Genomic DNA, 24952 nt, shown 5'->3' with positions numbered 1-24952 from the left:
ACCTGCCTGGTGTGTCCCTTGTTCTTCATGATGCTCTTTGTGCTTTTAACGGACCTCTGAGATTATCACAGTGCAGGTGCATTTATACGGAGACTTGATTACACACAGGTGGATTGTATTTATCATCATTAGTCATTTAGGTCAACATTGGATCATTCAGAGATCCTCACTGAACTTCTGGAGAGAGTTTGCTGCATTGAAAGTAAAGGGGCTGAATAATTCTGCACGCCCAATTTCAGTTTTTGATTAGTTAAAAAAGTTTGAAATATCCAATAAATGTCGTTCCACTTCATGATTGTGTCCCACTTGTTGTTGATTCTTCACAAAAAAATACAGTTTTATATCTTTATGTTTGAAGCCTGAAATGTGGCAAAAGGTCGCAAAGTTCAAGGGGGGCCGAATACTTTCGCAAGGCACTGTAAGTCATCAGTCTGATCCGTTTTCATTGATCACTTGGTGTGACGTTGTAAACTGCATGATCGATCGCAGAAAAAAAGTTGTAAATGTAAACTGCCGCACGGTGGTCAAACTGACTCCCATCCACCAAGGCCGAGGCTGCAGTTTGTCCTGAGGTACCACGGAAAAACATATGAGGAAAAGTTTACATGCAAAATAGGTAACAGTGAGGTAACTGGATGAAATAAGAGACACAAAATAACAGAACATTGGTGCAATGAAACCAATAAATATGATTTTTTTTTTTAAACATTACCTGTGTGAGAGTAAGCAACGTGATGACACACAAAAAGAGGTAGTTTCAGTATAGAAATTGCAAATTACATATCCATTATCTGTAAAAACACATTCCAGAAAATAGTGAGAATGGTAATGAGTTTGTATTATATGTGTTTCAAAACATGAGCGGTGTTGGCAGCAAGGTAGCAATGTGACGTTTGATTTGAAAAGAGACTGCAACGAAGAACCTGCCACTTAAGAGTCCCTATATTCATGTATGATGGCCAGAGTGACACTGTATGGCAGCAGCAGCACTGGGCTAGGATCTCAAGCACAAGTACCCTAAAAATGTCTGATCCCTGAGTTTAGGAGTGCCACATGCACTGAGCCCCCCAGACCAGTGGCTGGCTACTCTCCACCGTGACTTCTGGCACACCTCAATGTTCTCTGCTTTGTTCACAGATGGTCAACTGAAAGAAAAGTAGGAAGCCACGGTGTGTGACTCCGTTCTAATATCTGTGTTGTAAACTCCACACCTCAGGCCCAAATGACACTGGGGAATACAGTGAAGGCTTTGCATGTGAAGGATCATGCATAATATTTACCAGTTTCACAGGTGCCTGTCTTCTGCCGAGTTAATTCACTGTCTTGCAGGTATCATTTTACTCATCAACTCTGTAACATGTCTTTGGTAATAGTAAAGAGTGACCAATCCATAAACAATTTTGAATTGTCATATCAATACCATAAACACTATATTCTTTTGGAACTTAAATTACAGCAGAGAGTTGATAGAATCACATCCAACATCCATCAGAAAGAATTGTAATGTCAATGTAAACAAACGCTGTATAGACTCAAAACATGGTTCAAACTAGAATTAATGTCCTGGATGGTCAGTCCTTGCATCCATAGCTCTGTCTATGAATTTGAGAGTGGTTACATTTCTCCAGGCCCATCCCTCAAGCTTTTTACCAAAACAGAGGCGGCGTGACCGCTTTGTTATTGTTCTAATTAAGGATTCTAATTTTAACAATAACATTGAAAATGTATAAAAACAAAAGATGGAAAGGTGGCTACTTGAAAACTACTGAAACAAAGAACACACCATTGGAGAAAGTATTCAAAGGGTGGTTCAGGGCATAAGATAGTACAGTGTTAAAGGAACATTCCACCCAGTGATGCATCATATGGGGAGGATTTCTGTATTTTAAAAGTTACATATCTTGAAAATTGATTGCTGACCAGCAAAACATTTTTGGCACTATGTCAACAATGGACAAATGAAACAAATAACAAAACATTGATTTTTTTTTTTGGGGGGGGGGTGGAGTACTCCTTTAAGGCAGGTAGGTAGTAGTGTTAAGGCTGAGCAAGACACACGAGGCTGGACTTACAGTAGTGATGAAGGGAGAGAGTAAGCCTACCTGATAGTTGAGGTTATTTTGAGCATGCTCAGTTTGGAAAGGGGACATCTCTGACATTTCGGCCCTGTCTCAGGCCACCTTCAGCCAAATCATCTCAACACTGAACTGGGAGCACTGGTTCACCAGTTGTTTAAAATCTGGTCAAAAACAATCTGTTCCAAAACATGCCCTTTAAAACCAACACATTCACTTTCAGAAAAACAGGAAAATATTTGAAAAAGAAAACACCTTCTAAGAAGGACCTACAATGTCCTGAATCCTACGACTACGAATCCTACAAGTACATCAGCATTGTGATCACTGAATAACTCCTGAATGCAATACACAACACTCACTTTACCCTGTTTAAATACAGGTCCACAAGGACCTGAGAGAGAGGAGCATGCAGGGTGGGGACTTTGCCAAGTTCATGGTCAAAGAATGTGTCCTGCCTCACCACAGCACGCATAAAAGAGAGTCATTTTAAGGACTGCATTGCCCCAAATGTTCAAACAACGGTTACTAGGAAACAGATAAAACTTGAATGATCAAAAAAGACTCTTCAAGTGGGAAAAATTATCATCTCATACTTAGAAAATAAAGAACCTATTTCTCCGTATGTTTCTTTTTTTTTTTAAACAATGTGCATATCTGTCTTAGATGATGTGCAAGCCGGAAGTAACCTCTAGTCCTTCCAGATTAATAGACAAGCCCCTAATGTCTCCTCCGTCTCTCCTCTTTTACAGCCAAAAAAGTAGTCACCTGAGCATTCCGAAACCAACACTGTCTAAAGATGTAGTAGTAAAAATGAGCAGGCCAGCATTTCCTTCTAGCCTAACTGTGCGGACCGGACCACCAACCCAATGAGCATGTGCAGAGGCTAAGGATTGGGCAAGGGAGTACCAGTGGAGGGCTAAAAGTTGTATGTCTGGAGCAACAGATGGGTGCTACAGGGACTAGGAGTGAAGACAGTGGGGCCTTTGTCTGTGGTGTCTCATAGTTAGGGGTTAGGATGGGAACCAGCTGCACTGTGTGTCTGTCTGTCAGCAGAAGGTCTCCCCTCCAGCTCCGACGCACATTGATTCATTTCTTATTTGGGTCCTTCATTGATAAGAAATCATTACATTGAGCTATCGGCTCATTGCCCATCTATGGGTTCTGCTTGAAAAAGCTTTGCATAACACTTTGGTCAACAACAACAAAAATCAATACAGCTAACAGCAAACGTCCCCTACCCCTGCAATTTAATTTGTTCCGCAGTCAATGATTGTAGAAAATACCCGTATGCTCGTTTTCTACGAAGATCCCACAATCCAGCTAAGTGTCACCTCACCGAAAGTCTAGGAATGTTCAAAACAGACCAGCCCATCCCTTACAGGAAGTCTGTCTGTGGGTTCTGTAAGAGATAGTGTGTGTAACACAGTATAGAAAAATACGACAAGAAGGGAGACAATACACCTGTAGTGAACATTCATTTGTTGATTGCAGGGGTGAACGCTTTTAAAAAAATCTTTGGTTCAACGTACAGCAATGCCTTTGGTCAATTTCGTGGTAAAGGCCTACTTATCAATCTATGATTCAGGAGTTTAAAGCATTTACAGGGATTGGATTTAGACTGGGCAACTCTTCATTTCAAAACGTCGAGAAAAAGGTACCTGAAAATAGAAACAACATCTTCCTGAGGTAGTCTCAAAACACTTGTCAACTCATTTATATCCGGCCCCATCCGAATAAAATAAATGTTTCAAATCAAGTTCTAACAATGGCAACACCCACACATTGAGCAATCGGATACACACTTGTAAACTCCAAAGACCAATGCATCAATGTGCATTTAGTTTGTACAGAAGCATGTGCACAGCATAAATCAGCATACATTCAGCTCTGTCATGTAATAAATATATAGAGAAAAAAAAAGCTTTATAAAACTAGCTGCTTGTCACATTCACAGGAAGGAGGACCAGTCCCTTGCCCTGCCCCCTAGGCCAGCTCTGAGTAAAGGGGCGGTCCTAGAGCCAGCAGGGCAGGGCTCAGTTCCCAGGGGAGGTACCCGTAGAAGTCAGACAGGGGGAACTTCCTGTCCTGTAGCTGATTAGGCTGGATTTGCAGGAGTGCAAGACTGCTTTGAACAAAAGGGGGAGCTGTTCCAGGGGAACATTCACCAGCTTGCCTGGAAAGAAACATGTTTCACAGGGTGTGAGTACAGAGCAATTATCCTATCGCCTACCTTGTTATGGACCTTTATATTAGCATTTAGTAATACACCGCCCGCCATGCCAATCCCTGATAGATGCCCCAACTTACCTGCCATGAAACGGATCTCTGGCAGACACATCATGATCTCGGGGAAGCGTTTGGGCTGGTGAGGGTACTTGTACTCAGTGTAGTCCTGACACACGTACCAGTAGCGCTTGTTTAGCTGCTCCAACTGGGAGACATTAGTCAGACCACGGATATCTGCACGACAGACAGGGACACATCGAGGAGAGGACCTTAGCTACTGTTCATGTATGTGTGACGTTTGCATTCTTTTTATTCAATAAAGCATCTGAGCAGCAGAGCAGTTCAGAAAATCCCTGAAGGATCAGTGCTGTGTCTGACTGTGTGTGTGTGTGTGTGTTACCTTGGTTCAAGAAGTTGATGGCTTTCATGCAGGCGTACTCCTCGTTGCTGACCTTCAACTGGTGGAACTTGCGGAACAGATAGATCAGCCTCTCCATCACTTCCATGCCATTCTCACTGAACCTGGAGAGGAAGCATAAACATGGTGAGATTGTGAAATGTGATACGCACGCCCGCTCACTCGCAAACAACCCACAAAATCAACAAGACTACCAGCTCTTGTACACACAGCTACAGAAGTGGAAAATCACAAAAAAATAACAAAGTTAAGGGAGAGTAGATTTATGATAGTTGACTCAATCATGACCGTAATAAGATGATGAGCAGGAGGGGGGGGCTGATCCACTACAAGTGATTAAGGACATTCATCTTACTGACTAAACATTTCCTTTAGCTTTAAGGAAGCAGCATGTACTTAAACACGGCAAACTGAACAACTGTACTCATCAATCTCTATACCTGTCTCTGCAGCTCCCCTTAAATCTTGATCTCTTTAGTACATGTGCCTACACACCGCTTAGCACTGGCTTAGTAAATCAGACACCTTCTCCTTGAATGTGCAAACTGCAGGCAAATGGGCCTTTGCAACACAACCCAGTCGTAAATCCAATAGAAAATGAGGAAGAAGTGTGCCAAAAGGGCTGATAATTCTGGTCTGATTTACACACAGCCAAAAGCCCCCACAGTATTATGGCCAATCTGGGACAGAGGGACAGACCTGTATTTCATAATGGCCCAGACAGTGCTAGCCACAGTCCTGAGGAGTCATCCACCTCACAGGACAGTTCACTGGCACACTTCCAAAACCAATATACCCCAATGTAATGGTGGAAATATCACAGCCTCTAGAGATGGTGAACTCACAGAGTGGAACGGTGGTCTCTGTAGGAGACTGTTGTTGCAGAAGGAAACACAACTCAAATGTTGACATCATCCCTTCTCTTAAGAGCCGTATTCAGCCACCACACCTCCCAAAAATACTACAATAACATTAGTCCAGGTAAGCAAACACTATTGCCTTCTAACATCTGATGCCTGAATGCCAACACAAAAGGATCATTTTATTTACATTTTTTAAATGACGGCCTATACCGGCCAAACCCGGAAGACGCTGGGCCAATTGTGCGCCACCCTATGGGACTCCCAATCATGGCCGGTTGTAATACAGCCTGGAATCGAAACAGGGTGTCTGTAGTGACGCCTCAAGCACTGAAATGCAGTGTCTTTAGACCGCTGCGCCACTCGGCAGAAGAGGAGGGTGTCCCAGCTAAATGGTCTCTTTCCATACAATGATTCCAAAATAAACCTATGAACACAACCTAGTATCATTGTTTAAACCTGACAGTGTTCCCACTGTCGGGCAATACTCACCCCTGCATCTCGTCCTCAGAGGGCGTGTACTTGGCGGTGACGTCGGCCAGGTCTCCAAAGATCTGCGCACTGTAGATGGTGAGGCAGGAGAGCAGGATGAGCTCCTGCCAGGTGGAGCTGAGCAGACAGGTGTAGTCCTCGATGGACAGCTCGCAGAAGAACGGCAGTTTCTTGATCCACGAGATCTGACGAAACAGCAGCTCGTCGGCCAGACGACACAGCAGCGCAAACAACTCCACCTGAGTCACCTTGTACCTGACACACATAACAGGGGAGACAGAGAGACGTGGATGTGAATATCGACAGGCTTCATAACAGCAAAGTGTTCATGTTATTGTATTGGGCCGGGCCAGGCCAGGCGTTGTAGCTGACCTGGTCACATGGTTGAACAATTCATATTGTAAAACACATTTCCAGATAGATGTCTGCTGGAATTGTTATGTCAAAAAAAACATGCCACGGTTTGAGTGCTCAGCAGATATTTCCGGTTAAGCAGGCATACTCACCCATCCTCTATCAGCATGGGGGTGGTCAGTGGGGCCAGGTCCTCTGCAGCCACTAGCTGCAGCACCAGGGGGTGTGACTGGGGGTAGAGGCTGCGGGGCTGTGGGGCCAGCAGGCCTGACTGGGCATGGTAGCTGAAGAGGTGAGGTAGAAGCTGGTAGGGGGTGTTCATGGGGGTGTTCATGTACTGGTCCCTGAGAGCCGCCGTGTAGCCGCCATTCATCTCTACAGAGCGACTGGACAGAGAAAACACAATGGTCAAACACACTCACACCTCAGACATGATGGGAAACACAGTAGAACTGTCATTGCCGCGAGATAATTTACTCACAGTAGTCGTTCAACTACATACTGTACTTACACTAAATGCCAGAAATTGTTAAGTGTGCTCATGTTGTTGAGATTTGATAAATAACTATTTCTGTGCATTTCTAACATAATCAGAGTACATGGCTGATATAGATATGTGGATGTTGACACAGAGAGAGATTCAAATAGATACCACCACACTACATAGACTATATTTGGCCTTGCTGCTTGTTGATAGACACTAAGCATGTCTCCATAGCCAGCAGACACTGGTACGAATTAATTCTACAGATATCACTGCTAAGTCTGAATAGATTGCATTCAGGCATTCTTCTAGTGGCAAACACCTTACTAACTTGGCAATGAGATGTCAGAGGCAGTTCATTATTTCGTAAATGTACAAACTGCTGACAATGGCTACGATGCTCCCTAATGTAGAGGAGTTGCTAACTCACTTGGATGACAGAGTGGATGCGGGTGATGGCTGGTTGCCCTCAGAGGCGCCGTTGCTAGGGGAACTGTGGTCACTACTGTCACCATTGTTGCTCCAGGTGTGCTCTGGGAGACTGGCTTCCTCCTTAAACTCCTGTCCTGACATGATCCGCTCAATCTCCTCATCTGTGATCTGTGACACAGAGACAGAGACAGAGAGAGAGAGAGAGAGAGAGAGAGAGAGAGAGAGAGAGAGAGAGAGAGAGGGAGAGAGAAAGCAGAAAGAGAAGAGAGAGAGAGGATAGAGAGAAAGATGAAAGAGAGAGCAGAAAGAGAAGAGAGAGAGCAGAAAGAGAAGAGAGAGAGAGACAGAGAGAGAGAAGAAAGAGAGCAGAAAGAGAAGAGAGAAGAAGAAAGAGAGAGCAGAAAGAGAAGTGAGAGAGAAAGAGAGAGAGAGAGAGAATATGTAAAGAGTCATGGCATTGGCAAGCCCATTAACTATTATAATTCACTCCCCTGGGTACTTCAAGTCTTTAGCTGTTAATACTACAGCATTGTTTTCAAGCATCTGAATGGATTAACATAGCACTGTTATCCAGGGTATAATTATCCTAGGACAACTTGTTCCACAGAGGCACAAGGCCACACCATGCACATGCGCACGCACCCACACATACAGGGGTCGTTCCACTTCAAAAAAACACAAGAAAGAGGATTTCAACACCCACCATCTCAAATTGTTCTGAAATAGTTTTTGTTGATAGAAACAGATAAGTATTCCTGCAACATTATAATGTTGACATATAACTTGATCTCTAAAATATTAAGCTCATTGATTGCACCCAAATTGGCCATTTTAATATATAGGATTCATATATTTAATAACTATAGTACCTAACATCTGATTTGGACCAAACGTTTTTCTAACAATGAGTTAGACATGAGGAATCCAAAGAAACTGTCAAAAGCCCCCCGAACCCCACACCAATCCCACCCCAACAATGAGTATAAGGTATCAGTTCCCTATGTTTGACAAGTAGTATGGAGCCGTGGCTTGGAGTATTGTTTCTTCATCCTATGTAATGTATGAATGTGTGAATTTGTTGATGTTTTCTTTCCCCTGTTCAGAAAAATGTGTAATTCTTTGAACTGTTTATGTCCCATCCTGCTTACAGGGTAAGAAGCAATATTTCATTTGTAATTTAGGTGAACTATCACTTTAATAATGGTGGTTGGGGGGAATAATAAAAAAAAAAGATCACCTATTAGCAGGAACAGCACAATCTAGTGGTCAGAACTTGTTAATTGGGATGTACAATAGGATGGGACACAAACCCAATAACTTAAATTACTAATTTCTCTGAACAGGAGAAAAAAATATATTTTGCCAAATTCATTGAGAATACATTACAAAGGATGAAGAAACAATACTCACAGCCTCAGCTCCATAATATTTCTCAAACATAGGGAAACGATACTATATACTTATTTTTGGAGTGGGATTGATGTGGGGTGTGGGCGAGGGTGGCTGTGGGTGGCTTTTGACCGCTTCTTTGGATTCCTCATGTCTTACTCATGGTTACAAAAAAGTTTGGTCCAAATCGGATGTTAGGTACAATAATTATTGAATATTATATGAATCCTATAAATTAAAATATCCAATTTGTGTGCAATTAATTAGCTTAATTTCTAAGAGATCAAATTGTATTTCAACAAAATAATGCTTCCGGAAGGCTTATCTTATCTGTTTCTAACTACAGACACAATTTCAGAACAATCTGAGAGGGAGGGTGTCATGGCTTGCTGAAATGACATGGAATGACCCACATCTTAGCTATACCAAAATTATATTTGAAAAGCATGGCTAATCCTTCATCTATTGTTAATGACAGATTTGTTTATTGTTTTTTTTTTGTGTGTGTTTTTTTACCTCCTAATTTCCGATCTTCTCTCATCACTTCAACTCGGGAGGAGTTAATGACATAGATTGAATTGAACACTGTAAATAATGACTGGTGCTGCAAGCAATTAGGGATGCTGATTTGCCCAATTACCTTGTTTAAAGCCAGCTAATGAAATCACTGTCAAGGATGGGTTCAATTTCATTTACAATAATCACAGTTCAGGGCAATGGGTTAGAAATTAGCAGTATTTTACATAACAATTCTTAGTAAGCAATTTAAATATACATTTTTAAAAATTCAGGACAGTTCGGCAATATCAAAGTCACTGTGGGAAACTAGCTGTAATTAGCTGTGGTAGAGTGCATAGTGAATATTTACCTGTACAGGCCCAATGCTTTTGTTTCTCCCTCCTGGCATGCCATCTTCCCTGATTGCTGGAAAACACACAGAACAGCCATAAGCACCACAATAAGAGAAACAATCTGTATGGTTAAAAAAAATACTATGTTTGGGTTTCAGGACATAAAAAACACTAAAGTACAGTACAATTCCTAGATGGGTAGTGATAGCAACATTGGTACTATGGCTCCACCTGGTGGCTGCTATGATTGTGCCACAGCAGATCATCAGGAAAGAGTACAGCAAAATGTGAAACTTCATCTACACAGTCAATCCAGCAGAGAGCACTAGCTACATAACAACAGAGCTGGGCCTAGCTGCGAGCTGACAAGAGGGTGGGGTCATCACTAGTTAACACTGCCACAAAGTCATCCCCCCCTAACCATTTATACAATTTATCTTCTTAAAATCACATGTTAAACCTTATCATTGACCCTAACCACACAGATAATCTTATGCCTAACCTTAAATGGCATTGTTTTGGTTTTCCAGAATTTTTTACGATATATAGCCAATTTGACTTTGTGGCTGTGCTATCTAGTGGAAACCCCCCCATGGAGCTTTTCCAATGAAATCTGTGGTTCTAGAACAATCTTCTATGGTTCTAGTACAGTACATTCAGCTCAGAATTCTAGGCCTCTGCATACGTGGCTCTTGTCTGCTCGTCACTCTTGCCTCTTTGGTCTCCTCTTACCTTTGCGGTTCATTCCCATCTGTAGACACTTGAGCAGGCGGCAGTATTGGCAGCGGTTGCGCTGCTTGCGCGACATCTCACAGTTCTTGTCGCGGCTGCAGCGGTAGACGCGCTTGTTGCAGATGCTGCGCTTGAAGAAGCCCTTGCAGCCCTCGCAGGAGATGATGCCATAGTGCAGGCCTGTGGCGCGGTCTCCACAGATGAGGCAAACACGTGGGTCAGCTGCAACATCTGACAGAAGAGACAGAATGACTTGTTAGAACAGGAGACAGAAAACCGACAGACGCCTGACACATATCGCAACATTCAAGTAACATCAATGACAAATTGGACATAATAAAGACAAATATCTACGGAGAAAATGCAGCATGATCAAAATTGCTCTCAGATCTGAAAAGAAACCCGTTGACATAAGTCCTCACCAAGCATATGTACCCTACAGCTCTAACCATCGTCGTGGAACTTAGGGTAGCCAACCCGTGTAACCAGCTGGATGTTAGGAGGAAGAATGGGCAGAGAGGGCAGACATCTTGAATGTTTTATTCAGTAGGTCTGAGCAGAGAAAGGGCCAGGCTAAACGACACACGCTGGGCTGCCTGGTGATTTGTTTACAGGCTCTCTTTTCCCTTAGACACAGTGGCAGCGTCATTTCAACTCTTCAGTGTGACTACAGTCTAACACCACTCGGTGAAACCTGACTAGATTCACTCCCCTTTTCATAGATATAGAGTACATTGAAACGCAAGCCCGCAAAAGATCTAAATCTCTCACTGTGAGCATAACACGCTGTTGTGACAAGGGAATTTATATTTGTTAAACTATATCAGACCAACTAACAGTTAACGATTCTCTAACTCCACAGGCGTGCAGTGACACCTTAATTGGGGAGGATGGGCTCATAGTAATGGCTGGAATGGAACAAATGGAATGTTATCGAACACATCAAACACATGGTTTCCATATGCTTGACACCATTCCATCCACCCAAATCAGGCCATTATTATGAGACGTCTTCCCCTCAGCAGCCTCCAGTGTCCAACTGGTAGGTTCATATCACAGTTATCTTCTTTGGAAGGCAAACACAGTGCCGACCAGAGCCTTTACATTGTAGCCTAAACCTTGTTTCCTCAAAGGGTATATGGTGCAGCTTTTCCTCTGAGAGTTTCAAAATGTGAAATGTTGTTAAGAGCAAGTGAGGGCAGTAACTTGGAACACATGTTGGGGGATATTTGGGGGCCTTTGGTAAAGGCGAGGGAAGGGCTGCCGTTGAGGAAGTAGTGGAACAGGATGTTCCAAATGAAGCACATTCAAAAATAGTTGGTTAAATTACACAGTGCTCTGAATTTAAGGTTAGCCAGCAGATTAACAACATGTGGTGGCCACGAGAGACCCAGATGTGAAAACAGAATAAAGCTCAAAACACCTAGCTTACTACGGTAGCCCTTATCCCCAAATGACAATATCGCTGATGCTAAATAGCTTTTGGCTTTACATTCATCTCTATAGAGTGACATTTCTTGCTTTCATGTGTCTGTGTGTGCACACGTTCCATTGGGTGTGCGTGTTGGAGTTTGGAATCATAGAGAGATGTACTTAAAGCTAGAATCCTCAATGGAAACAATAACTATGTGTTATCTCCTGTTTTACTAAAAAAGCTAAGGGATTGGGCCGGAGAAATGTAACTACTAGAGCTACGGATGCAAGGACTGACCATACATGATCCCAAATGTATTGTTTTAACCATGTTTTGAGGCTATACAGTTTAGATGTATGTTGATTATAAACATTGTTTTACTCCAATCTTATATTTTTGGGTTCTGATGGGGAACGACACTTGAACTAAGTGCATAAGGTGTTACTATCTTCAATTATTTTTTAAATATATTAAATATTTGTTTAACTCTTCTTGAACGGCACTGTTGGTTAAGGGCTTGTAAGTAAGCCTTTCACGGTAAGGTGAAATACCTGTTGTATTTGGTGCATGTTACAAATAAAGTTTGATTTGATTTGATTACGGCATTTATAGTTAACATTCTTCAAGAATCAATGGGTCATTCACTTATAAATCCAAAAAGAGACGAAGCAACTAAGGATTTAAATTGAAGACTTACAATCCTCTGTGAACTCCTGACATTCTTAGTTACTTTACTAATCCCCACAGAAACGGCACAATCTGCAGACCAGCACACTTTGAGGACACCAAACTTCAAAAAAGCTGTTTAAAATCTTAGCTGGCATAATCCCCATCTACCTCTAGGTTAGATAATAAAACACTATGCAGGCAGAGAATGAATTAGACCGAAAAACCTATTTCCCTACTCTCTGCTGCCCACCGTGTTAGTGCTACCCTATCGATCAACCCCCGTCCACCAACACACAAACACACACACACACACACACACACACACCCCTCAACCCCCGCACCATCCCCCCTCATAAAAGCTCTGAACAGATGGGTTGACGCCATGGTTACAGTGAATAGCCCAGTGAAGCAGAAGGCTGCCAGAAGAAGAGATAACACAGAACAACCCCAACCTTACTGGCTTAGCTTTCTAATTATGATATCAGTTAACAAGGCATCTCATCCCAGTTTCTGTAGGTTACTCAGCAATTACATGGGCTTTGTTGTCCCTGCTTTACCATCATCATCCATGACTAAGTATAATAAAAATGTTTTAAAAAAAAAGATATATCAGTCAGTTAAGAACAAATTCTTCTTTACAATGACGGCCAACACCGGCCAAACCCGGACGACGCTGGGCCAATTGTGCGCTGCCCTATGGGACTCCCAATCACGTCTGGATGTGATACAGCCTGGTTTCGAACCAGGGACTGTAGTGACGCCTCTTGCACTGCGATTATTGGTCACATACACATGTTTAGCAGATGTTATTGTGGGTGTAGTGAAATGCTTGTGTTTATAGCTCCAACAGCGCAGTAATATCTAACATTTTATATCTAACCATTTCAAAAACAATAAACACAAATCTAAAGTAAAGGAATAGAATTAAGAATATATAAATACCTGACAGCAATGTTGGAGCGGCATAAACTAAAATTCAGTAGAATACAGTATATACATATATAATGAGTAATGCAAAATATGCAAACATTAAAGTAGGGAGTGTGCTTCAAACAGCACTCCCAAAATAAAGTACCGTGAACTGGTTCATCCTGAAAAACAGGTGACCACTAACTGAGAAAATATAAACGGTGAAGTTATCAAAGTGAAGGTTTACAGATCAACATGGGAGACTGCATTGGGAGATTTCGTAAATATACAGAGAGAGACATCCAGAACCCCGGTTTTCACTTCCATTCTCACCTAGTACACCAGGACTAGAACTGGGGTCCAAACTGAGTTCAAACCGATTCTACATGTAGATTTACACTCAAATGTCGGCAGTCAGACGCCCACCGGCGGCAGGTGGTCCCGAAAACACACCCCACCGAACGAACGGCGGTGCGAATGTCAGATGAACGTTAGATGGAGATCCGGTGCGGTTTGTGCTCTCCACGGGTGGCCAGTGGCACCTTAATTGGTGAGGATGGGCTCATGGTAATGGCTGGAATGGAATAAATGGAATGTTATCGAACACATCAAACACATGGTTTCTATGTGTTTGATGCCATTCCATTCACTACCTTCCAGCCATTATTATGAGCCGTCCTCCCCCTCAACAGCCTCCTGTGATGCGCTCCCATAGTTAGTGAGCAAACTGAGAGCAGACTGAACTGCTTTCACTGGATTCTACCAACAGTAAATAATGACCACTGGGTTGTTGGTCTCATAACCCAGTCCTGAAGGAGACTGGTGAGAACTCAGCTATAGTGGTCATGGTTAATGCTACCTTCTCCTGAACCCATAAATGAACCCTAGCTGCTCTGAGGTAAGTCTCTTACTGACGGCCTTTGGTCAACCAGTAGTTCACATAGCCATGAACATTCCTCTCATCCAGGCATGGACTAACCCATCAGATATAAGAGGGAGACATGGGTGCAGTGATCTAAAGCAACAAGGTCATCAAACCCATGCCAACCCATACTGTGCAAAGGCTTCCTTTACCTTACACATTCACTGTCATCAGTGCTTGACTTGGGCTACCGCTTGAGCTCCTGTTCAAATGTACTTAGCTTGTGGAGCTCCTGCACCTAAATATAAACAGTGCAGGCCCCCAAAATGAGTCCCGGAACCTATTTCAGTCCAAACCAAGCACTGATTATCGTGAACGTATAAGATTGGCCAAAAGCTAATAAAATGGCAGATCGCAACTTTTAGACCTCAGGTACTATCCACAAGGGCACACTTGTGGACTGATAAAACACTAAACTACTACTACTGAGTGGTAACCTCATCTTCTTCCGAACTTAAATAGAGCTGCAACTGAATCAGACATCCTGTCAAAGAGATGACAGAGGTCCTATATGTCCATCCCTGCTCTAAGTATACTAGAAGCAGCAGTGTGCTTTCAAAGTCCAGGGTAAGGTTCCTGTTACTAGAAGGAGCAGAGTGGGCTTTCAAAGCCCAGGGTAAGGTTCCTGTTACTAGAGGCAATTAGCCAGAGCAGGAGAAATGTTAAGGAGCATAAAGCCTCTCCCAGAGCTACTGAATGGGGAATGGAAGACCTCTAAAGCCCAATGGGATTACCTATGAGGCTTAAGTCCTGTCTCCTCGGGACGCTCTTCTGGGGTCGTCATACTGTACACACACAAAAGGCTCACTCGGGTCCCGCCAACGGATTCAAATGTAATCCTTGGTCATTAACGTGAACATCCCACCCAGCCTGAGAACAATGAGGAGCTCTTACTCAAAACAAACGTGTTGAGGTTTGTAATAGATTATGTTTTGACCCCAAGACCTATTTTTGTTCTTCCATAAGGAACACTCATGTCACGAGGGTCTTTCGTACTGCCATACAGTTAACAACGTAATGGAGAAACGTCCTGCCGGAAGCAACTCCAGAGTGCAGTAACAAATATAGAAGTGTCATCAGTATGCTTTCACACTACTACTACATACCGCAGCACGTAAGAACTTGATGTCCTGTAGTACTCTATTATAATGGTTCCGTATAAAGTGACTTGAGCCCGATTAAAGTGGGCTCTCGGAGCACAATGAGGACAAAGCTTGATTGCTGAAGGAAGGGTGGAGGTATCAGTGAAGATTCACCTCAGGGTCTAAATCAAAAGCCTTTCGGTCATTAAAGCCCCTGTTCTGTGTGTAATAGAATAACACCTCTACTAAGTCGGCCAGAAAAGAGGACAGGACCCACATACTTTCCCCCTTTATTTGAACTCAGAGCTCTCCTCATTCTCTTTCTCAAAATGGCCACCTAAAAAGGTGCTCCACCCTCTGCATTGTCTTGCATATGTTGTAGACCGCCCAAAACCCGGCTCTGTTTTGATATTTTACTTCAAACACAAGCTGTGAGAGCACGCGAGAGGTCACATAGGTTAACACCACGGCTTTCCAAGCCTGGAGAACTACCCTCCTGTAGGGTTTCAATTCAACCCCCATTTTAACTGACCTGATTAACCAGCTAATGAATAGTGGCGCAGTGGTCTAAGTCACTGCATCTCAGTGCTTGAGGCATCACTACAAACACCCTGGTTCTATTCCAGGCTGTATCACAACTGGACATGATTGGGAGTCCCATAGGGCGGCGCACAATTGGCCCAGCGTCGTGTGGATTTGGCCGGTGTAGGCCGTCAGTGTAAATAAGAATTTGATCTTAACTGACTTGTCTAAAAAAAATAAAGGTTCAATAAAAAATATATATAATTTAAAAGCAGTCCAGGGTTTTTAAATTATGTATTTTTTGATTGAGAGCCCTGCTTTACACTATGGATCCTATCCTCCTCAATAAAGGTGGCCGCAAATGGTTCGGTACCGTTCGTGCATATATTATGACAACATTTTGTGATGTTTTTGTTCGTTTTGGAGTTTGGTTAGGGTTTTGTCGACTGTTCGCGCACACAAAATACTACAAAAAAAAGTCTACGCCCCTTCGTCAATGATTGGTCAACTGTAGGGGTGATGCAATTCAGCTCGAAACTAAGTGTTCTCAGCATTCTCTGACTCTCCGACAAGTGGTGGCAGTTCCAGGTACAGCCAGATTTATTGAGACGGACACCTGTGAATAAGAGGTAACAAGAGAATGTCAGATATATAAATTTGGTCAACAAAAACACCATACCATTTTCCAGGAACCGTGTTCCAAAAGCTTTGATAAAATTGCACTTCTCATATAGAGATGCATACATATATACAGCAACAAGGGGAATTAGAAACAGAAAAAGTTTAATTATTTCATACCCGAATAAGGGCGCATGAGGTTCTCAGGAAAACTCTCAGGAAAACGTGAGGACTTGACGTTGTGGTACCTAACAGGACAGCTGGCGGTGGTAAAGGGTCTTCTTCAGCAGTTTGGACCCAAAATAACTCTCTTGAAATACTCCACCATAGCTCCATCGGCCGTATGCCCCTATATCAACCATTGTGAACCTGTAGCGGACATCTTCTCTGTCTCTGGATCTCTATTATGAGTTGCTAGGTAGATCAGATCTAGTAGATCCCTGGCAAATCACACATCCAATCAACTGTCTCTCTGTACACTATTTTATTCTCGAGTGTGTTTGGGTGTGTCATCACTTCCTTGTTTGGCGTAGATGGCTATTACAAGCTCATCGCCCTCTACTGTCCTGGGGTAATAATTGCTGCTTTCCCCCCCTTTCTTCATTTTTGAAGTGAACGTCTTTTTCGGAAGCATGCGAGCCCACTCGTTCGGTTCGACTACCCGACTTTGGCTAGCCGACAGCCGAACTGAAGAACGCTGACGCCTTGAGCCATTTGTCTGTTTTATTTCAGCACATGTGGTAATTCAAAGAAGGCATCAAAACCATATATTTAATTGAGCATCCCATGTGAAATGCCTGACTTCCTTCAATGAGAAAAAAACCAATGATCGTTAGTTTCCTTCATTCACACCAGCAGAGGCTTATTTGCCAAATCTGTCACCCTCTCTTTCAAGTGCATGGCCACCATATAATCACCAACACTTCATCTCAATGTGTCACATCAAACTCTGACTCCACCTCACCAACCCCTCCCTGTATGGCAGTCAGTGGTCCAGTCCATCAAACTGGTTCTGTCCTGGTTCTGGTCACCTCCCCTCCCCCAGCTTCTCGTGGATCATGTGATGGGGGTGATAAATCCAAAGTGACGGGACATGTGGGAGAGTTGTAAAGTCAAGCCTTTGCTTCATCTTGAACTCTACCCTCTCTCTCTCTATAGTCTGGGTCCTGTGACTGCCTCCACTCCCTCGGTTCCTCCCTCTTCCACCTCACCACAAGGCCTGCTGAAGGGTATTTCACTCAGCGGTTTTGTCTTGTGTTTCCATCACAATCATCCCCAGCTGAAAGGCAGCGGGGGTTGAAGGGATCTGCTGTACTTTTCCACTATTAATTTCCCTCCTCCCTCCCTCCCTTCTTTACATCTCTCTCTATCCATACTCAATCCTTTATGGGAGGAAAGGGTGCATACTTTCTCCTAATTAAGTACAGTACATGATGACTCTCTCGACCGCTCTTTCTATCTGTCTCAAATCAAATCAAATCGGTCACATACACATATTTAGCAGATGTTATTGCAGATGTAGCAAAAATGCTTGTGTTCTTAGTTCCAACAGTTCAGTGGTATCTAAAAATTCACAACAATACACAAATCTAAAAGTAAAAGAATGGAATTAAGAACTGTATAAATATTAGGACGAGCAATATCGGAGTGGCATTGACTAAAATACAGTAGGAAAGAACACAGTGATCAGGCCGTGGCTCAGGCTGTCGATGTCCTTGATCTTTTTGGCCTTCCTGTGACACCGGGTGCTGTAGGTGCCCTGAAGGGCAGGCAGTGTGCCCCCGGTGATGCGTTGGGCAGCGCACCATCCTCTGGAGAGCCCTGCGGTTGCGGGCGGTGCAGTTGCCGTACCAGCCCGACAGGATGCTCTCAATTGTGCATCTGTAAAAGTTTGTGAAGGTATTAGGGGCCAAGCCAAATTTATTCAGCCTCCTGAGGTTGAAGAGGCCCTGTTGCGAGTTCTTCACCACACTGTCTGTGTGGGTGGACCATTGCAGATTGTCAGAGATGTGTAAACCAGGGAACTTGCGGTCCCGTTGATGTGGATAGGGGTGTGCTCCCTCTTCTGTTTCCTGAAGGCCATGATCAGCTCCTTTGTTTTGTTGACGTTGAGGGAGGGTTTACCTTCATAGCACCACTCTGCCAGGGCCCTCACCTCCTCACTGTAGGCCGTCTTGTCATTGTTGATAATCAGGCCTACTACTGTTGTGCTGTCTGCAAACTTGATGATTGAGTTGGAGACATGCATGGCCACGCAGTCATGGGTGAACAAGGAGTAAAGGAGGGGGCTGAGCACACACCCTTGTAGGGCCCCTGTGTTGAGGATCAGCGAAGTCGAGGTGTTGTTCCTACCTTCACCACCTGGGGGCGATTGGTCAGGAAGTCTAGGACCCAGTTTCACAGGGCGGGGTTCAGACGCAGAGCCCCGAGCTTAATGATGAGCTTGAAAGGTACTATGGTGTTGGAGGCTGAGCTATAGTCAATGAACAACATTCTGATGTCTTGCCCAGATGGGATAGGGAAGTGTGCAGTGGGTCTAGGGTGTCAGGTAAGGTAGAGGTGATATGATCCTTAACTAGCCACTCAAAGCATTTCATAGAAATTGTTATTTAGTTCAGTTACCTTTGCTTTATTGGGTACAGGAACAATGGTGGACATCTTGAAGCAAGTGGGGACAGCAGACTGGGATAGGGAGAGATTGAATATGTCCGTAAACACTCCAGCCAGCTGGTCTGTGCATGCTCTGAGGACGCGGATAGGGATGCCGTCTGGGCCGTCAGCCTTGTGAGGGTTAACATTTTTATTTTTTTATTTTACCTTTATTTTACTAGGCAAGTCAGTTAAGAACAAATTCTTATTTTCAATGACGGCCTAGGAACAGTGGGTTAACTGCCTGTTCAGGGGCAGAACGTCAGATTTTGTACCTTGTCAGCTCGGGGGTTTGAACTCGCAACCTTCCAGTTACTAGTACAACGCTCTAACCACTAGGCTACCCTGCCGCCCATGCTTAAATGTCTTACTCACGTCGGCCACGGAGAACGAGAGCTCACAGTCCTTAGGAGCGGGCCGCATCGGTGGCACTGTGTTACCCTCCTGATTGTCTGTAGACCTTACCACATATGTCTCGTGTCTGAGCCGTTGAATTGCGACTCCACTTTGTCTCTGTATTGACGTTTTGCCTATTTGATTGCCTTACGGAGGGAATAACTACACTGTTTGTATTCAACCATATTCCCAGTCACCTTGCCATAGTTAAATGCGGTGGTTTGCGCTTTCAGTTTTGCACGAATGCTATCCACGGTTTCTGGTTTGGGTAGGTTTTAATAGTCACCGTGGGAACAGCATCCCCTATACACTTCCTGATTAACTCAGTCACCGGGTCCGTGTTTATGTCAAAGTTATTCTCAGAGGCTACCCGGAACATATCCCAGTCCGCGTGATCAAAACAATCTTGGAGCATGGATTCCGATTTGTCAGACTAGCCAATAGGAAGGGATGAGCAAAATGGGAGTCGTGATCTGATTTCCCGAAGGGAGGGCAGGGAAGGGCCTTGTAGGCATCTCACTAGTGGTCTAGTGTTTTTCCTAAGTGAGTACTACAGTCAATGTGTTGATAGAACTTTTGTAGCAATTTTCCTCAAATTTGCTTTGTTAAAATCCCCAGCTACAATAAATGTGGCCTCAGGATATGTGGGTTCCAGTTTGCATAAAGTCCAGTGTAGTTCCTTGAGGGCCGTCGTGGTATCGGCTTGAGGGGGAATATACACGGCTGTGACTATAATCGAAGAGAATTCTCTTGGGAGGTAGTATGGTCTGTATTTGATTGTGAGGTATTCTAGGTCGAGTGAACAAAATGACTTGAGTTTCTGTATGTTATCACAATCACACCATCAGTAGTTAATCATGAAACATACATCACCGCTTTTCTTCTTCCCAGAAAACTCTTTATCTCTGTCTGCTCAATGAACTGAGAACCCAGCTGGCTGTATGGACGGTAACAGTATATATCCCGAGAGAGCCATGATTCTGTGAAACAGTCCCTGATGTCTCTCTGGAAGGAGATCCTCGCCATGAGTTTGTCTACATTAGCGAGTAATATACTAGGAAGCGCGTGGATGGTGTGCACGCCTCCTGAGTCGGACTAGAAGCCCACTCCGAATACCTCTTCTCCACCGGTGGTGAGATAGTAGGAAGATAGAACCAATATGGGCCAGAGATACACCTTTCCAACAGTCAGCCACCATGCTGTTTGGTCTCTCTCTGTCTCCATAGTGTTATGTTAATATTTTTTACTTCTATGCTGTTGTAGATTTGGCTCATTGTCATGTCAATGTTGGCCTGTTGACATCGCATACTGGATAAAATGTACCCCTCTCACACAGTACTGTCTCAGGGCGGAGGGCTGAGATCTTACCAGGGATTATAGCCTGGGTCATTAGCATTTGGGTAATTAGACTCCAGCCAGATACCATGTTAATTATATGCTAATTAATGCTGTATTAGTCACTAGTTTGTTAGATATTTCAGAGATTCCATTAAAGTAAATGTTGTTTCTGATTTCCATAATCCAGCTCATTCCAAAACATTTATTAAGTTCACAAATGAATCAGTAACAGAATGAAGGGTAATGCTGTCTTGAATTCTCTTTTGTCCTAAACAGCAACAAGTCTTGAGACAACAGATAGAAGCGAGAGCTCACTATGTTTTCTCCTGTCAACTTCTACATTCTGCCCTAACATAACCACTTTTGAGAGGGCCATTGATTTCCTAAAGGTACATTTGAAGGTCTTTGATCTCATTATTGGAATGTAATCAATATTCATTGACATGTTTGGCTATTTCTCTGCATCATAGCTCCTTGGGTTCTCAGCAGTGGCAACAGTTACAAATCATTCCCTAAAATATATCAAGGAAAGGCCACTCATCACAATCTTTAAATTCAACATGACCATTGACACATATCTAATTGATTCTCTTCACAGAATGGAGCACACTATGTCGGAGCGATTATATAATTACTATAGTGTTTAATAAAAGTCCAAATGTAATGTTTCAACCAACCGGTGACAAAAGTAGGACATTTTGCATATTTAAATACTATTTCTTTGTTGTCAAACATGAGTATGCTTGCAGAGCTCCAGTTTGACAGTGTGCTTGTTAATGTGGAGCCTAAACAGTCAGCACAACCCAATATAAACCACATGGTGGTATTTAACAACACAGGCGCTTGTAACACTGGGCCATATAAACTCCCTCTTTAATAAAAGTCTGTTTCCCCCAAAACTCCTCAGTATGACTTGAGGCTTGCTAGAGGCAGAATAAGCAGGCTAACAGGTTCAGCAGGCTAACTCCCACCCATCTTTCCTATGACCAGACTCTTCCTGTATTGGGAAATACACCGTATAATGCAATCAAGCACTTTATATTATCTCTATGTGTGTGTGTGTGTGTGTGTGTGTAAGGGGGTTGTAGTAAGATTTCAAAAATCAATAAAGTTATCAGGTCAAACTAGGTCCTTTGTTCATAACGGGTATCAGATGGTGTTTGTGTTAGATTTAAAGTGCGTATGCATCGGGGGATGGGTACTGGTAGTTTAAATAACACTTCCCTTGGAGACAAAAGTCTGAGATATGGTGGACTTGATGGTTTGGTTTGTCTGCATCAGAACTCACATAAAGGTTTGAATGGAATGATCGAAAAGGCCCTAGACGGCCATAATAAGAGGCTTTGGCATTAGCTATATTTAGCCTGCATTACAGAAGCCACGATTCCTGACCTCCCCCACTCTTATTGATCTTCACACACACAGCCTCTATCCCCCTACCCCCTCATCCCCACACACACACACACACACACACTCCCCCCAACCAGAATTTGTAAGAAAAAGGACTTCCTGGCAAGCCCAGAGTGACGTGGTATGTTGAGAGACAGGAAAGGCATCAGCGGGCTACTTAGCATTATAAAAGACTGATTGGATTTAACCCTCCTTCAGCTACAGGAGAAACACAACCTCTAACGCTGACTGGACAGGATTAGCATGGGGGAGGGAGCCGATACAGTAACCCCTCCCTTCCCAGAAAATACAACTCTTTAAGCTGCAATATGTAACTTTTCGGCGATCCGACCAAATTCACATGGAAATATGAGTTATTAGCCTGTCATTCTCAATGAAAGCAAGTCTAAGGAGCGGTAGATATGTTCTATGTGTGCTCTTTCTATGCTTCCCGTTCTTAAATTGAGTTTTTGTGTCTTTTAATTTCGGTTTGGTGCACTAGCTTCAAATACAAAATGTTTGGAAAATATACTTCACAGCAGTTTAGATGGTACAATTATTCTCTACACTATACTTGCTTGTTTGGTCACATGAAATTAAATTAGGGGAACTATTCAAATTGTTGCACCAGGAAATGGCTGAGCGATTTCTGCAATAGTGCATCTTTAAGAGACAATAGGAAACATGAGAGAAATGTTCCCAGAGAATTCGTAAAGGGAACAATTCAGATGAAGCTTGCTGATAGTTAAACCACTAGATTAATGATTACAATGACTATCACATACCCATGTGGCTCAGTTGGTCGAGCATGGCGCTTGCAAAGCCAGGGTTGTGGGTTCAACTCCCACGGGGGACCAGTACAGAAAGAAAGTATGGAAATGTATGTGCTCACTACTGTAAATTACTCTGGATGAGAGTGTCTGCTAAAATGTATAACCATTATCAAACAAGTAATGCCCAGCAAAGAGCTCTTGATCTGGTTGTCCATTCAACATGGTGTCTCTAGAACAACTCCTGGTGGAAACTGTGGTAACACTGAGTTACAAGTCATATACTACTCATGTATGAAATAATATGACTGATTCCACATTGAAAAGATGTTCCATGCCAAAAAAAAATCTCCTCACTGTGTCCCAACAAACACTACATTGATGTGTAACTAACCTGGGAAAGAGACATGAGAACATTGCAGAGGTCTGAGTCATCTGCAAAGTCTAAGGACATGATAGTTAGTAGGACTGACTGAGTGAATTGGTTTTGGCTGTAAATGAGCAATTTCCATTAACTTACACTAAAGGTATTTGTATCAACTTAAAATATTGTAAAAACTCCAACAGTCAGTGAGAGGCAGTACATTAGCTACTTATTATATACTGACATGAAGTGAAATAAAGTGAAACTGTGTTAGGTTTGGGAAGGTAGTCACAGCTGGGCAAACCCTGGGGGTTAAAACTGCCCAGTGAAGCAATCCTAACCTCTCCTCTATCACATAAACAATGCTGACTGGGGACAAAACCTTTTCCAGATGGGCCACAGACACATACCACAGATCAATACATATGTAACTTCACTCAGCAAGACACAACAACACAATCAACTATATACATACCAATACACACAAATACTCTACTGCACCCAAATTAACACACATAATGAAATATATTGAAATACTCTGAAAAGACTTTGAACAATATTGTACAATATTGTATTCACCAATTCATAGAAATTCATTGAATATTCAACAAAATACAAAAACATATTTGAAATAACAAATATATCACATGTATACCTTGGCAAGTATAGCTGCAACAAAAGTAACAAACTGGTCAAAATATAATTACATAGTGGGTTTGTAACCAGTCCTTTTCTCCAAGAAGAAAATAGCAAACAAAGAAAATCATTTGACACAACCATTGTCTACATTTCATTTAACAAAAAAACATTATGTTCATTGCATTTTTCTCAATATCATGTTGTTTAAAATCCTCCGTGGAACAACAACATACTTCATTGATTTATTATTTGTTCCACTCCAGAATGATCCTCATCTATTGCTAAACATATGGAATGAAAACAAAGTGCTTAGCCAGAATGCTAGCGAATCTGATGATGGCAGCAAAAAAAGGAAACCAAAATGATTCGCACCGACCAAATGCTAGCCTGTTCTCTCATTTATACATGCATATTTAGGGGTGCATAGAGTATGAGCCATAAAGGCAACAGACCCAACCCCTTTCACTCTCGCATCCTCCCTTACCTTCCCATGTATCCATTTCATGCTTCTCCCAGTTTGCCAGGACGCCATTCAAGCACAGATTCAGCTAAAAAAAAGCCACAGGGCATGGGAGCCTTGGCCTCATGACTCTTCTCTCTCTCTCTCTCTCTCTCTCTCTTGTTCTCCCTCTTGCTCTCTCTCGCTCTGACATACAACCTCCTCCCTCCACAGCCTGCCCTCTCTCTGAGCATAGTCTTTAAGCCAGCACCACTGGCCACTTTACTGCCTGGTCACATGACCACAGAGTTCAAGCCATGGGGTCACGGCTTGGCTTGAGGTCCAATGACGACTAGGGGTTATCTGAGTGGAACTGATAGTACTATTTTCTCTGTTGATGAACAATGCTTTCCCTGGCCAAATTAGCCTCCCCTCCCTCTGCCTCTGGCACTTTTCACAGAGGACCAAAGTGCACGTTCAAGCATAAACAGGTTCAAGCTGACAACATACACGGAC

At 43.0% G+C, this 24952-nt stretch overlaps 1 protein-coding gene across 1 annotated transcript; it reads right to left on the bottom strand.

The window, feature by feature from the left end:
* Positions 1-354: 354 nt before the first annotated feature.
* Positions 355-24676, bottom strand: LOC112263083 (nuclear receptor subfamily 6 group A member 1-A). The gene is made up of 9 exons (XM_024439072.2): positions 24482-24676; positions 10317-10547; positions 9602-9657; positions 7343-7512; positions 6581-6814; positions 6075-6329; positions 4705-4826; positions 4386-4538; positions 355-4251 (listed from the first exon to the last, which is right to left on the bottom strand). Exons 1-9 carry the CDS (start codon positions 24495-24497, stop codon positions 4112-4114), a joined length of 1377 nt encoding a protein of 458 aa, XP_024294840.1. The 5' UTR covers positions 24498-24676; the 3' UTR covers positions 355-4111.
* Positions 24677-24952: the final 276 nt, after the last annotated feature.

The sequence above is a fragment of the Oncorhynchus tshawytscha genome, linkage group LG12 (genome assembly GCF_018296145.1).
Source record: "Oncorhynchus tshawytscha isolate Ot180627B linkage group LG12, Otsh_v2.0, whole genome shotgun sequence".
In the NCBI taxonomy this organism is placed as follows: Eukaryota; Metazoa; Chordata; class Actinopteri; order Salmoniformes; family Salmonidae; genus Oncorhynchus; species Oncorhynchus tshawytscha.
Note: the sequence above shows the minus strand (reverse complement) of the source record. Positions and strands in the feature narration are given on the sequence as shown.

What these genes read in the sequence shown, in the direction of transcription:
- LOC112263083 (XM_024439072.2), bottom strand. An exon ending in GATGGGAATGAACCGCAAAG is followed by an intron (nt 9,658 to 10,316) that starts GTAAGAGGAGAC and finishes TGTGTTTTCCAG; the next exon opens with CAATCAGGGAAGATGGCATG. An exon ending in TCTGAGGACGAGATGCAGGG is followed by an intron (nt 4,827 to 6,074) that starts GTGAGTATTGCC and finishes CTTCCTCTCCAG; the next exon opens with GTTCAGTGAGAATGGCATGG.